The following is a 14,101-nucleotide window of genomic DNA, read 5'->3' as shown; positions in this document are numbered from 1 at the left end:
GCCCCTCCTGCTGTGGCCCTGGATGTCCACTCTACTGTGCCCTGTAGCCCCACTAGGCCCTGGCACCCGGATGCCATCACACCACTCCATGCCCATGCTCTGTCTCACTGTGCCTGTGCCTTATCACTGCACCCACGGGAACCTGTTACTTGATGACAGCCCCAAGTTGTGGCCCATGCATGCCTTGTCACATCGTACATCGTACACCTCCCGAGCCACCCTCCTCACTCATTTTGTCCACATGCAGGTGTTCTCCCAACCCAGACTCCACTAGGCACCCTCCACCTTCTGCACATACATGCCACACACACACCCCAACCCCACACATCACTGCACATGCTGTCCTGGCTCTAGACCTGGGGCTTCTTCCATAACCCTGATCCTCTATCAAACAGAGCCAGAGGCCGTGGAGCGGGGCCCCTGAGACCGTGAGTAGCTATGGGCTGACTGCCAGCTGCCTTACACCACCTGGGGGCCAAATGAGCTGGGTAGGAGCATGGGGACACAGCCAGGGCTCCTGGCCATCTCCAGGCATGGTTCCCTGCCCGCTTGCCGGTCGGCACTAGCCCCTATCCTGGGCCTAAGCTCCTCCCCTTTATCCCTAATCCTGTCCCAGGGTCCTTTCCCCAAGATAGGGTTCCCTATCAGTGCAGTGCTCTAGAATTTTCCAAAGGACTCTGTATGGAAGTTAAAGATCCAGTAATGATGGCACCTAGGTTTGAATTAGAGCTCTGATCTTCTCCTGTCATCCCTGCAGCCTCCTTATTTCTAACCCTGGACAGTGTTCCAGGACTGTCAGAACATTCTTACTACTGCCCTTCTCCTGACATGCCAGGGTGGGACGAGAGAGGCTTGTGGGATATCCCCCACCTGGGGTAGGAGTCTCTCTGAGGCCTCCCTGGCTGGCTGTTTCCACTCTGCACAGTCCTAGGAGAGAGAGCTCATCCCCTCCGCCCTTGGGGCCACCCTATTCCTAGGGGGATACTTCTGTCTGAGAGAAGGTCCTTGCTCAGGTTCTGCTGAGAATCTGCATCTCATGATGCCCCTGTGGGTCCCAGCTATGCCTTGGGGGCCACAGAGCATAGATGCCCCTACAGCAGGGATTCCCAGCTGTTAGGAACAGGGCCATGCAACAGGAGGTGAGCATCGGGCGAGTGAACATTACTGCCTGAGCTCTGCCTCCTGTTAGGTCCGCAGTGGCATTAGATTCTCCTAAGAGTGTGAACCCTACTGTGAACTGTGCAAGCGAGGGATCTAGGTTGTGTGCTTCTTATGAGAATCTAATGTCTGAAGATCTGAGGTTTTACAGTTTCATCCCAAAACCATCCCTCCATCCATGGAAAAATGATTGTCCGCAAAACTGGTCCCTGGCACCAAAAAGATTGGGGACTGCTGCCCTGCAAGATGGGCAGCAGAGACATGGTTCCAGGCCTGGTGGTCTAGCCTGAGCTCCCACAGCTACCCCCCACCGCACCCCCAGTGTCTTCAGCCTCTTCCTGCCCCTTGCATTTCCTGAGGTTGTCTGAATAGGCTTGGCTGCCATGGCAGGAGCAGAGCCGATAGAACAGGACCTCATCTCCCTCTCTTTGCATTTTGTGCCTCTTCTAATGCATCCCGGGCTCCTGCTAACCCTGTGGGAAACGCCGTCTCTTCTCTCCTTTGCCCTCTTCTGTGATCACATCCTCACTTCTGAGCCTCTCCACCTGTCCAGTCAATCCCCCTTGGTTCTGGGATGCTCTCTCCCTGGCCCCCGACCTCTAGGAGTGCTTAGAACCCTTGCCGTGGGCAGAAGGGAGGGAGGATGGCTGAGGCACCTGGAAAGGCAGCTGTGGATCCCTGGGCATGGAAGGAAGGAGGCAGAAGAGCTCGAAAAAGGGATGAGATCTAGTGTTCCCTAAGGAACCAGGCTTAGTGCTGGCCCCTCACATACTGAGACATGGAATCCTTACTACTGTTCTCTGAGGAAGAGGGCTGTCCCCACTTCCAGGTGAGAAAACAGGCTTTGTGTGACTTGCCCAAGGCCATCTGTAAGTGTAGACTGGGACTCGCACCCAGGTTTCTTAGTGTGGAAACACAAGCTTATATTCCTGGAAGTCTCAGACTTGAGGACTCAGCAGGGAGGGGTGCTCAGCACAGAGTAGGTGGTGCTTTCCACACCCCAGTGACAGCCAACACCTCTGGCCTGGCAGAGGCCCTGAGCAGATGTGGGCTGGTTACCACGGGGTTATCATTTCTGGCATTTGTTGGTTTATGCGGCAGTAGGACAGAATATTTGAAATTGGAACAATCTCAGGTGATTCAGCAGGATACATGGCCACTTGTGCCTTATCCTGGGGGTCTCCTCTTATTAAAAACCCTGAGGCACCTGGAAAAGGCACATGCTAGAAAGATCTTGGTCCCAGCAGAGATCGTTAAGCATCAAGAGTAAACTTCGTTGTCTGCCTGTGGCCCCGTGCCTTGGAGATACTGGAAACATGAGCTGTCCGATTAGAAATGAAGTCCTTGGGCCAGGTGCAGTGGCTCATGCCTGTAATCCCAGCACTTTGAGAGGCCGAGGTGGGAGGATTGCTTGAGTCCAGGAGTTTGAGACCAGCCTGGTACAACATGGTGAAACCCTGTCTCTATAAAAATTAGCTGGACATGGTGGTACATGCCTGCAGTCCCAGCTACTCAGGAGGCTGAAGTGGGAGAATGGCTTGATCGCATGAGGTGGGGTTGCAGTAAGCTGAGATTGCACCACAACACTCCAACTTGGGGGATTCATTCTCAAAAGGAGATTGCATTGACTGACATCCTTCCCTCCCAAGACCCCCTTTTGCAGACTTCCTGTCTCAGCCACCCTTACATCACACATGTGCCGTGCACATCAGACCCCAGGGAATCGGAGGCCTGAGGGTTGTGTTTTCATTCTTGGAGCCACAGCCTGGTTTGAATACCTTGATTCCTGCAGCTGTCTCTGCGCCTGACTGGGCCTGTCCTGTCCACCCTCGACTCACTTGACTGCTTGCTTCTAGTTCTGTTCCCCTCCCACCCACAGCCTGACTTCTTCCAAACCCACAGCCTGTTTTCCATCCCCTCAGCCCAATTCCTCCTGTACCTGGAGTCCAGTTTCCCCCACATCCTTCCTCCCTCATGCCCAGAGCCTTGTGTTTACCGTGCCTGCAGCCGAATCTCTTTTACAGCCTCTATCTCAAGTCTTTCCATTTCTGCCATCAGCTGTCTTCCAGTTTGCAGGCCGATTGCTAGTGCTCCCAGCCTTGCTGCTTCTGTATGTGCATACAGGTTTCTTCCTTGTATTCCCCCACATCTTGTTTCTTCCGTGTCCGAAGCCTGATTTCCTTCCGCCTGCCTAATTTCCTCCCTGTCTGCGACCCTGATTGTCCCATGCCTGCAGCCCAGTTGGTACCAGGCCCTCCTGGGCACATGCCCATAATCAGGTTAGGTGCTGTCTATAGAAGACATGAGGCTTTCCAATCAGCAGGTATCGGGGTGAAAGCAGAGTGAAAAGTCCTTACTAAGGCCCTCCTAAGCCACACCCCCTGTGAGAGCACAGAGGTCTCCTCCAGTCCCTAGGCAGCCCATCCTTTTGTGATATCACAGGAAGTCCACCAATTCCCAAAACTTCCCTCTCCCCTGGTTGTCCCTTCTCTGGCCCCTGCTGAGGAGCCATGCCTGGAGGTGGCTGGCAGCAATGGTGGGGAACAGGGGGGCGGTAGCTCAGTCTTTGACCCCCAGTTTTGGTTGTAAGTGAATCCCCCTCCCGTGCCATTCACCCTGGTGCCCCTGTGGGCTCCAGGGGTGCTTGGTAGGGGTAGGGCTTCAAGCAAGTGGCTCCCAGAGCAGGAGGAAGCCTCATTAGCTTGACCTTCCTTGGGGGTCATTGCCCCCATCCCTCTGCCTCCGAGCCAGCCTGCTCCTTCCAAGCCCAGACCCATATGCAGAGGTGGGGGCCAGAGGTGAACATTTTGGCAATCTGGTGCCCCTCCCCAGTACATTGGTCTCTCGCTTCCTGACCTAGACCATTGGGAAGTTCTTCCTGTGGTCTATTGAATAGCTGTTCTGCTTAAGCTTGAGTCATTAGCCTTCTTGTGGAACCAAAGAGCTAGTAACTGCTGGTCCCTCAAGCCTTCTGTTCACACGGTCAACCCTGGAGCCTCCGTGGGGCAGGGAGGGCTGAGAAATGAATAATCTGAGACGAACATAGACACGAGCAGCCAACCGAGGCTCTGTGATCACACCTGCTTGTTCCAGCTTGGTGCTGGGGGAGGATGTGCAGTTCTCCCTCCACATACAATCTGATTCAGGCTGATGCTTCAAGTCCTCCAGTTTGCAGGGCATCAGGGTGGTGCTGGGATTTGCTGTTATAGGTGTCCCAGTTGGGACGGCTGCCTCAGAGACTGAGGGTTGACTGTCTGATACTGCTGCAGGGAGACAGGCCTTGGGGGCCTAGGGCTGGGAGGTTGGTTGGGCTGGATTGTGAACAGGGAGGGCTTTAAAAGGAAGGCTTCTTGGAGGAGGTGCTCTGTGCTGGGATGCAAAGAGGGCTGGGGAGTGGGAAGAGGGAGGTGCCCGGTCGGGAGAGCAGCCCCAGTGCCCTTTCTGCAGACTAAAGTGCCCTCTTCTCCTCACCCTACCCCAGAGTCACCGGCCTGAGAAGGAGTGGCCCGTCAAGAGTCTCAGAGTCTACCTGGGAGTGAAGAAGAAACTCAGGCCACCCACCTGGTAAGCTGGGACTGGGCAGATAGGCCTGCTGCTGGGGCCTGTGGGGGCTCAGAACTGATAGGGGAGGCACAGCTGGGGTTTTTAATTTGACAGAGGTCAGTACAGGGGCTCTGATGGTGTGGTCCCCAGACCAGCAGCATCACCTGGACACACTTTCAACACAAATTCTCGGCCAAGTGCAATGGCTCGTATCTGTAATCTCATTTCTTGGGGAAGCCAAGTCAGGCGGATTGCTCGAACCCAGGAGTTCGAAACCAGCCTGGGCAACATGGTGAGACCCTGTCTCTGCAAAAAGAATACAAAAATTAACTGGGTTTGGTGGCGCGCTACTCAGGAGGCTGAGGCGGGAGGATCACTTGAGCCCAGGAGTTTGAGTCTGCAGTGATCGGTGGTCACGACACTGCACTCCAGCCTGGGTGACAGAGTGAGAGTGAGACCCTATCTCAAAAAAAAAAAAAAAAAAGAAAAGAAAAAAGAAACACAGATTCTCAGGTGTCACCCCATTCCTACTGAATCACAGATTCTGAGGGTGGGGCTGGGGCTTAGGGGTGTCAAGGGCCTGGAAGGCTGGTGGGGGCTGAGAGAGGAAGAGGCCAGGACGTGTCACTCTTGTGAGAAGGCTCTGAACTCTGGCTCTGGCTGTGGCTTCTGGGTTCTGTCCTGGGAACCGGGGCGTTGAGCCTCTATGGCCTGTCAAACACCCCACTCTCTCCCCTCTTCCTCTGCAGCTGGGGCTTCACAGTGGTGCATGAAACAGAGAAACATGAGAAACAGCAGTGGTGAGTGAGCGCCTCAGCCTGAGACCCCAGGCTGAGGAAAGTTGGTGGCACATCGCCCTTGATTGGGTCCCTCATCACTGCCCAGATCTGTGTCCACTAGCAGACCCTGGGCTGGGGAGGCAGACACGGTGTTCCCTGCTCAGTCAGGCCTTTGGCATCATGCAGGTCCGTGTCCCACCCTGCAGGTACCTCTGCTGTGACACACAGATGGAGCTCCGGGAGTGGTTTGCTACCTTCCTGTTCGTGCAGGTACCAGGTGCAGAGTGTGGGGTGTGGGGTGGGTCCCTGGAGGCTTCCATTATGGAGAATGGGGACATTGGCTTCTGTGCTATTCAGCCCACCCCTTGCTTCAAGGAGATTTTGAGTTGCTTTTAATTGATTTGCTAGTTTATTCAATAAACCCTTCCTAGCACCTACTGTTAGTCTAGCTCCAAGCCAGGGATGCTAGGGACAGACAGGACACAGACCCTGCCCTTGGGGCACCCCTTATGTGAACAGGAAAACAGACCCAGAAGTGGCCAGTTATAGCCCAGTGTGATGAGTGCTGTGGTGGCAGTGGAGAGCCTAGGGATCTGAGTTTTAGGAAATGTGGGAGAATTCAAGCAAAGAGGGGAATGGCTTCTAGGCAGAGGGAATGGTTTAGGCAAAGGTCCAGAGATATGCAAGAGAAGCACAGATTGTTAAAGTGGAATGTGAGGGGAGAAGCCAGGAGTGCTGGAAGTCAACACAGGAAAGGGAGTGAGAAGCAGAATCTCAAAGAGCCTTGTAGGCCATGCCAGGGAAACTTAACTCGACACAGAGGTCAGTGGGGAACCACTGGCGGGGGGTGGGGGTGGCATTTAGGCAGAGTGTGGTGCAGGCTTGAGTCTGCGAGGGCTCACTCTGGGTGCAGCGTCAGAAAGAGGGACGGAGGGTAGAGCCCAGAGGTGAGCAGGCCAGTGAGGCAGTGGCTGTGGTAGCCCAGGCAGAGACATGGTGGGGATGACTCCTGAGCCAGAGCAGGGCCAGAGGCTGGGTTAGACTTAAAACAGATGAGTTAAGACAAAGAGTTTTTAAAGTGAGAGCTCATAAGTGTTTAGGGAAAAGGGAGACAAAATGACCAGGGTGCTGGGCTGAGTTCTTTCTTAGAGCTGTGTTCTTTTAGCCCTGAGTTTCGTGGTAAGCAAAGCCTAAAGGGAAACGGTGGATTCTGTAGTTCCTGGTTCCTAAGACGGGGCACAGCCATGTTCCTCTAAGAGAAATGTTTTCTTGGTTCTTGGAGGGGTTTGTGGATCTGGAGATTGGAGTTGACTAACAGAACTGGCCGTGTTTTGCCAGAGATGCAGTCATGTTCTCCCCACAGCTGCTTCTCGTATCGGCTGGGATCAAAGCTGAGGGCGTCATCTCAGATCACAGCTGGAGGCATTTCTGGGAAGGGTGGGCAGATCTGAGGCTGAATGTCTGGGTGAGCTGAAGCTGAGCCCAGCCCCTTCCTCTCTCTGCTCCCCAGCACGACGGCCTGGTGTGGCCCTCAGAACCCTCACGTGTGTCCCGGGCGGTGCCTGAGGTCCGGCTGGGCAGCGTGTCACTGATCCCCCTTCGAGGTAGTGAAAATGAAATGCGCCGGAGTGTGGCTGCCTTCACCGCGGACCCTCTCTCTGTGAGTGGCTCTCCATGTCTTTGGGCAGGGGACTGGGGGCCTGGCTGGGTGCCTGCCTTCTACTCCACAGTAGATGATTGCCCTGATTGCCCTCCCCTATTGCCCTCCGGCCCCCTCCGTCCAGCCTCAGTGGGGGCCCTCATAGGCCCCTTTGGTTCACACCATTCAAAGGAGTCCCCTCTGCCTGGCCCTGGGAGCTGGGACTCCCCTCTGCCTGGCCCTGGGAGCTGGGACTCCCTTCTGCCTGGCCCTGGGAGCTGGGAGTCCCCTCTGCCTGGCCCTGGGAGCTGGGAGTCCCCTCTGCCTGGCCCTGGGAGCTGGGAGTCCCCTCTGCCTGGCCCTGGGAGCTGGGAGCCTGGCTGACTGGAGTGCTCCCCGCTGGACTGGAGTGCTCCCCGCTGGCAGTGGAGAGTGGCTGCAGCAGCTTGAGCGGGGCGCCGACCCCTCTGGTCCTTCACAAAATATCTGTGGGCCTGTTCCCCTCCTGCAGCTCCTGCGCAACGTTTGAGCACAGGAGCCCATCGTTGGCTCTAGGATTCCACCGCTGGAAGCCTGTTCAGACACCCCTTATGCTCCAAGGCCTGGTGTGAGCCAGTAGGGGGTGCTTGGGAAACTGCACCCCACACCCCACATCCTCCATCCTGACTGCAGCATGGGGTTCCCCGGCAGGGGTGGGAGGCAGCAGGGTCAGCCTGGGCGGGAACCTCTCCCAACTCTGTTCAGGTGTTCAGACCTCTTAGCCCAACCTGCTCACCCCCGCCGGGTTCACTGTCCCTGTGGTGCTGGAGAGATGGGCATAAGTCAGGAACTTGGGAGGATCACCACCCTTTCAGGGGCATGAGGCCCTGGGGCCTCCGCCGGAAGGGAGCCCCCTGCTACCCCCAGCAAACTCCGGAACAGCAGAAAGCGGGTGCTCTAGAGGAGCACTCAGCTCAGGGGGAGGGAGCTTTTGGCTGAGCTTCTACAGGGCTGAGAGCTGCGCTTTGGGGACTTCAGCCTCCCTTCCAGTATGGGCTGACTGGGGGGTCCAGACTACCTGATGCCCCTTCCCCCATTTGGGGTTTTTTGATAACATAAACATATCTGTATATTTTACCCTATGGTGCTGAGACCTGTGATTGGTTAAAGCGATTGGGCGTCGTGGGGTTGGAGGGACAGGAGGTCGAGAAGCCCAGGGGTGAGTGCCTAGTGCCTGAAGCTGAGAACCTAGGCCTTGCTTTCTCCAGGCCCTGAGTTATTCAGATGACCCACTTCCCCAAGCAGAGCCCTGGCCTGTCTCCATGCCTTCCGCATTGTACTATCGTGCAGTCAGGCTGGAAATGCCGGTCCTTTCCTGTCCAGCACTGACTCTGGCTGGACATGAGCCCCTGTCCTGCTGCAGTCCCAGCTGGGGCCTGGGTGTAGTATGTCAGTGACTCAGGCCTGGTACCCTTGCAGCAGCCCCCTGCTGGAGACGCAAGGTCAGAGCCACAGGAGCCTGAGCAAATTAGGAAGAAGCACCTTCGGGTCACCTGTGGCCCCAGTGCCTACTCCTCCAGAAGTGGGGCCTGTCATGCACTATGGGGCTGCCCTCGCTGGGCACTGCCTGGCCATCTCCTCCAAGACTAGGCCCTGGCCTGCAGGGGAGATAATGAACTGCTCAGAGATGGGTTTGGGACTCCCTGGGGAGGTGCCAGACACCACATTCCCGCCTCTCCCTAGAGCCTCATTACCACCCACTCTTCGGGGGCTCAGCGGGCGGACAGGCTGACTTCCCGTCCTTAGCCTCAGCCAGTGGGGCTGGGCAGAGTGGGTGGGGATGGGCCACGTGACCTCCGACTCAGACATCCAGCTCTGGGGAGCCTGGGGTCCAGTGGAAGACTTGGGGAGCTGGACTTCAGGTTCCCTCTCGCTGTCTCAGGAATTGGAGGTATATAGCAGGAGACTGGAACCGGTTCCCTGAGTCCTGCTGACCTGTTTCACAGGCTGGGGCCAAGCCCCTTGAGTCTCCCAGATCCACAGGTCGCTCTGGCCAGATCCACAGGTCGATGTCTGACCCTTCTGCCTACAGCCAGGATAGGGCTAGTGGACCCCCTTATCCAAGTGCTCGGGGGCCGGAATCTGCTCCTGGATCCGACCTTGCACTGCCCAGCTGGCCCTGAGGACCACCTGAGTGGGTGAGACTGGAGGCACCCCCTGCTCTGCTACGGCCACTGCCCCAGCTCAGGGCGCTGGCTGCAGTCCTGTGCTGGGCCACAAGGTGGCAGCCACGGACCACTCATCATTGCTGGAATCAAAGCAGGGTCTGGAGGATGCCCTGATGGTGCTCCTGGAACAGGCCTTTCTCTGCTGGGGTGTGAAGCGGGACCCAGTTCTGTTTTAGACCCTCAGGCTGGTGACATTCTGAAAGGCAGCACCATACAGGAATGTGCTTTGGAGTCCTGGGCTCTGGGAACCAGGAAGAGGAGGGAACAGCCTTCTACCAAGTACCTGCTATGAATCGGCCCCTGTGCCTCCTGCACTGTCTGCTCTTGGCAAGGGCGAGCTAGGCCCAGAGAAGGGAGGTAACTTTCCCAAGGTCACACCATGCTCGTGAAGCAGGCCTGAGGTCCATTCCCACTGCCCTACTTTGGTGGGGTCTCCCTCTTTGACTCCCCACCTGATTCCAACCCTTTTCTCCTCTTACAAATGGCCTGAGGCAGGGGGTCTGAACTGCCAGGAGTTAGTGGTGGCTTAAAGTGCTTTCCCTCTGGTAGGGGGTAGGGGTGACATCCCAACAGGAGTCTCAGGGCCTCAACCAGAATGAAATATGCCTGTGACAATAGTGCTGGATGGGGTTAGGGGCAGGAGGCTCTGCTGGTCCTTGCCACAAGGATTCCTAAAAATGGGGCCTGTTGGGACCCTGGATGGTTTGCTTATTCACATATTATTTGAGGTCGGGTTGCTAGGGATGAGTTGAAGACCCCAGACCTGGACCTGCAGTGGGGCCAGGAGTAGCTCTTGGAAAGGGAGGGGTTTCCTGGACAAGGAGGTGCTCCTGAGTCAGCCTCGAAGACCTGAGGCCTTGCCAGATATGGTTGGAGTAGAGGTTAAAATACTGAAATACTGGGGGAGGAGGACAGGGCTTCAAGGACCAACCCGAATCCAGGCCTAGCCCCCGGGGAATACGGGGTGCCTGGCGAGAGAAGACCGAGGCACGTCAGAGCCTGGATGGTGAGGGCATTGCAGGTGGAGGGGAGGCCAAGGGCAGAGGGGAGAGGGGCAAGGAGGTGGGGTGGGATGTCTGCCTCTCTCCTGCCTCCTTCCAGCACAGCCTTCCTACCCTGCAGAGTTCGGAGGAGTCCTGGGGCCTCTGGAGAAGGAAATCAGTAGGGCGGGGAAGGGCGGGAGCTGGGACTTCTTTCCTGGCCCGTGCTCTGGTGGCCTCCAAGCCGCCTGCCCATGGCCCGCTGTCTTGGAAAGCACGCATGTGGGTGCCAGTGCTCCTGTTCACAAGCTGTGTGACTTTGCCTGAATTACTTAGGTCTCTGATCCTCAATGTTGTCATCTGTACTTTGTGGGTATTGATAGTAGCTACCCCCTAGTGGTTTGGGGAATTAAATGAACTAGTAAGTGTGAAATGTCTAGCACTACCCCTTGCTAATCCCCTTCTTCCCAAATGTCTGAGAAGATATCATGGCATATTCTAGTCCCAATATATTTGTACTCAACAAGCACTTGTTGAATACTGACTGTATGCAGAGCTTTACTGAACACCAAGGGGGAGCAGATGAGTGAGTGGTGTGGAGGAAGGTGGAGACCTCCTGGTGGGGGATATTGTCAGGAAAGATTGGAGGAGGTGACTCTGGAAGGAGAGGCAGTTCTCCGAAGGTGGAGGAGAGGAAGTGGTCTGAGCACAAGACAAGGGGATGTGACCCTGCAGTGAGCGGCCTGCTGTGGCTGGGGCACAGTGCCCCATAGCACCCTAGGGCCTGTCCCCCATACCCCTGCCTCTGAGATATGAGATATGACCACATCCCAGTCCAGTGGGTTCCTTGGAATCATCCCCCATCAGAACAAGGAACGGTTCCTATTCTCTTAGCCAGCTCTGTGACCTAAGTGACCCTGACCCTGCTCTGGGGACCGTCTCTCACATAAGTGCAGTGGCCTGAACCTCCCAGCCCTTCCTCCAGTATGACACCTCCTTCAGGAAGCTCTTCTGGGTTGCTCTTCCATCCCTCTGTGCCTACTTAAGGTATGTGTATGTGCCCAGGTCACCACACCTAGTCAGGGATTTCCCTGGTCAGCCAGGGTTGGCCCAGCCATAGCATGTCCCTTCTCCCATACCACTTCCAGCCTATGGAAATTTCCATACTTTCTCTGCCCTGGTTACAGCTCCTACTGCTGTATTTATCACCCTGGAGACACAGTGGCACAGGCGCACACATGCCACACACACACTCAGGCCTGCACACACGTGTCTGCACACCTCAGCCTGCTTCTCCAGATCTGTGAGTGCATGCTGCGCGCACACACACACTCGGCACGTGGATGAACACACACACACACACACACACACACACACACACACACACGGCACGTGGATGAACACCCACCCACACAGAGCTCTCTAGGAAAATTGCTGTCTCTCCCTCCTGCTCCTCCTCCTCCACCCTGTCCTCCCACCACTACCCACTTCCAAACGCTGAGACCAAAGAGATGGGCCGGACGGTGCCTCCCACCACTTGTCAGCCTGGGACGCCCTCCTCCCTTTGTGACTGTGGCATGCCCTCCTCCCCCTGCCCGTCTGCCTCCCCAGCTCTCCCTGCCTCCCCATCACCCTGCCACCTCCCTGCGTTCCTGTGTATCTGCCCTCCACACAAGTCATTCTGAGGCCTCTTTGTTACTCTTTCAACTCTGAAGTGGAAACTGCTCCTCCCAGCTCTCCTGAGAGGCTCAGGATGGGGACCTCATAGGGCCGATGGAGGCATAGGGACAAGTGAAAGGGACCTCAGGTCCCGAATCTCCTCAGCTCCTGTCACCTTCAGTCCCTCCTGTTGGGTTAGGGGAGGGCTGTGTGCCTGGCACCATGGAGACCAGTGTCATGGCAACACAGTTCGGGTGGGCACAGCTTCCTCCTCCTGGGGGGTGGGGTCAAGAGGAGGAGGTGCCGAGGAAGTGGGCCTTGTGCTGGTGCCCACCACGGCTGCCTCCAGCTCACCATTCCCAGGACAGCCCACCCCCACCCGCCCAGCCAACTTTGCTTGCCACTGCAGCTTCCACTGCCACAAGTCACTGATCCCATTTGGGAAATCCTCTCTCAAACACTAGCTCCAGAGCTGGGCGCCAGAGAGGGCAGGGGCTTGTCCCAGGTCACACAGCAAGTCTGGCCAAGCTCCTGACTCTCAGACTCGTTTTCTCCTCTGGTCTCCTACCTTCCACCCAGAAGGAGGGTACTGGGGGCAGAGGGGTCAGTCCAATCTCAGTTCCCACCATCATCTCCAGCCAGCCCTTAGAGTTGGCAGTGGGATTGAAGATGCAAGTGATAGTGCCGAGAAACCATCATGGGGCGCCCACCACCTGCTGTGCCAAGGCTTTGCATGTGTCATCCCATTTTATTCTAAGACCCAGGAGGAGGATGACTGGTAAGTGGAGTAGCTAGGACAGGAACACAGTTCCCTCTCAGATGAGGCAGGCGAGCCAAGGCTAGTGTGTATTGCTGTCTCCATCAGACGCTCTTTTAAAAGAATGGCAAAGCTTTTAATCCCATCTTTATTACTGGAAAGGGTGTAGGGGCAGGATCTGGGGCATAGCCTGGGTCTGGCCTTAGGGTTTCTAGAAAGCAGGTTATATTTTTCTAAGAAGATAGAGAACAGAGCCTTCCTAGTGTGGTTAGACCTAGGGAAGACCTTTCTTGCAGTGCAGCAGTGCAGACCAACTTGGAATCCCCAGGTCAGGCTGGAGTCTAGGGACAGAGGGCAGGAGACCCCTGCCTCCTGGGCCCAGCCTCAACTTGTCTCCCGACCTTCATGGAGTCACGTTGCAACTGCCTCCCTCCTGGCTTATGTAATAATTCAAATATAGCAGCTGCCTTCATCCCACAGAGTCACACCCCCTCCATCCCCCCTCAGGTGCGGGGAGTTATGGGGGAAGAGGTGGTTCAGGGCTGAGTGGGAGGTTCAGGGCCTCCTGGCAAGGAAGATCCTAGTGTGCTGGATTGGAGGGTGGTGGTGGTGAGGGGGCTGGTGCTGAGACCCCAAGAAGAGCAGAGCCTTCCCTAGAATATGAAGCCACAGGGGCCACTTCTGCCCTGACCCATCTCTGCTGGAATTCCACATTCCTGGGGGCCCTCCCCAGAGTCACAAGCTATACACACAGCCTTCTTTTGTGGGCTGCTGTCCCAACTGGAGGAGGAAGGAGAGGTGGAAGAGTGTGAAGAGGGGGAAGTAGTCCAATGGGGCAACGGCCACCGTCTTCGGTCCTAGGCTCGGCCTTGCCCTTCACTCACTAGGTTGCCTGGGCACCCCTCTGACCTCAGTTTTCCCATCTGCACAATGAGGGATTAGATTCACGGGCTGTAGCATCTCATGCTCCCTGATTTATAACCCTGGAGATGATCTCAACCTGAGGCTGAAGGCACTTTCAAGTGTCTGGCCCAGCCCCGTTCCATCTGACTTCCCTCTCCCTTTTCTCTGCCATCCCTCCTAGACCAGTGCAGCCACCTCCACCCGCAGGACAAGGGAGGCAGGAGAGGGCCCTGGACTCAGCTGGGGCTGGGCAGCCTCAGGCGGTCTCTCCCTTCCCTGAACTCGCCATCTGTTCCAGACCCCCAGCCCCCTGCCTAGCAGCCATGGGGAGGTCACTGCTCTCACCTGGGGTCACCCCTTCCTCACTGGACAGCTCTGACAGATATCCTGGAACCTGCAGTGGATCCTTCATGCCCCAACCTGAATCCCAAAGTCACCTTCCTGAGGTGTTGAAGAAGCTGCTCCACCTTAGAACT

General features: G+C 56.4%; 1 protein-coding gene across 16 annotated transcripts in view; it reads left to right on the top strand.

Annotated features, from left to right (window-relative positions):
• The window catches only part of ARAP1 (ArfGAP with RhoGAP domain, ankyrin repeat and PH domain 1), a 66,828-nt gene extending 58,593 nt beyond the window's left edge, over positions 1–8,235 (top strand). For 8 of the 16 annotated variants that reach the window (XR_012423474.1, XM_045370254.2, XM_045370252.2 and 5 more), the window contains 6 exons: positions 396–428; positions 4,640–4,722; positions 5,451–5,501; positions 5,687–5,750; positions 6,991–7,140; positions 7,631–8,235. Coding sequence is in view for 14 of the 16 variants with exons in the window: in XM_045370254.2 (XP_045226189.2) it covers positions 396–428; positions 4,640–4,722; positions 5,451–5,501; positions 5,687–5,750; positions 6,991–7,140; positions 7,631–7,648 (399 nt within the window). In the remaining 2 variants the exon portion in view is untranslated. The remainder of the gene's footprint in view (positions 1–395; positions 429–4,639; positions 4,723–5,450; positions 5,502–5,686; positions 5,751–6,990; positions 7,141–7,630) is intronic. The other 8 variants (XR_012423473.1, XM_074014630.1, XM_045370256.2 and 5 more) reach the window with 1 other exon arrangement.
• The last annotated feature ends 5,866 nt before the right edge of the window (positions 8,236–14,101 follow it).

Source organism: Macaca fascicularis, chromosome 14 (genome assembly GCF_037993035.2).
Source record: "Macaca fascicularis isolate 582-1 chromosome 14, T2T-MFA8v1.1".
NCBI classification, from domain to species: Eukaryota; Metazoa; Chordata; class Mammalia; order Primates; family Cercopithecidae; genus Macaca; species Macaca fascicularis.
Note: the sequence above shows the minus strand (reverse complement) of the source record. Positions and strands in the feature narration are given on the sequence as shown.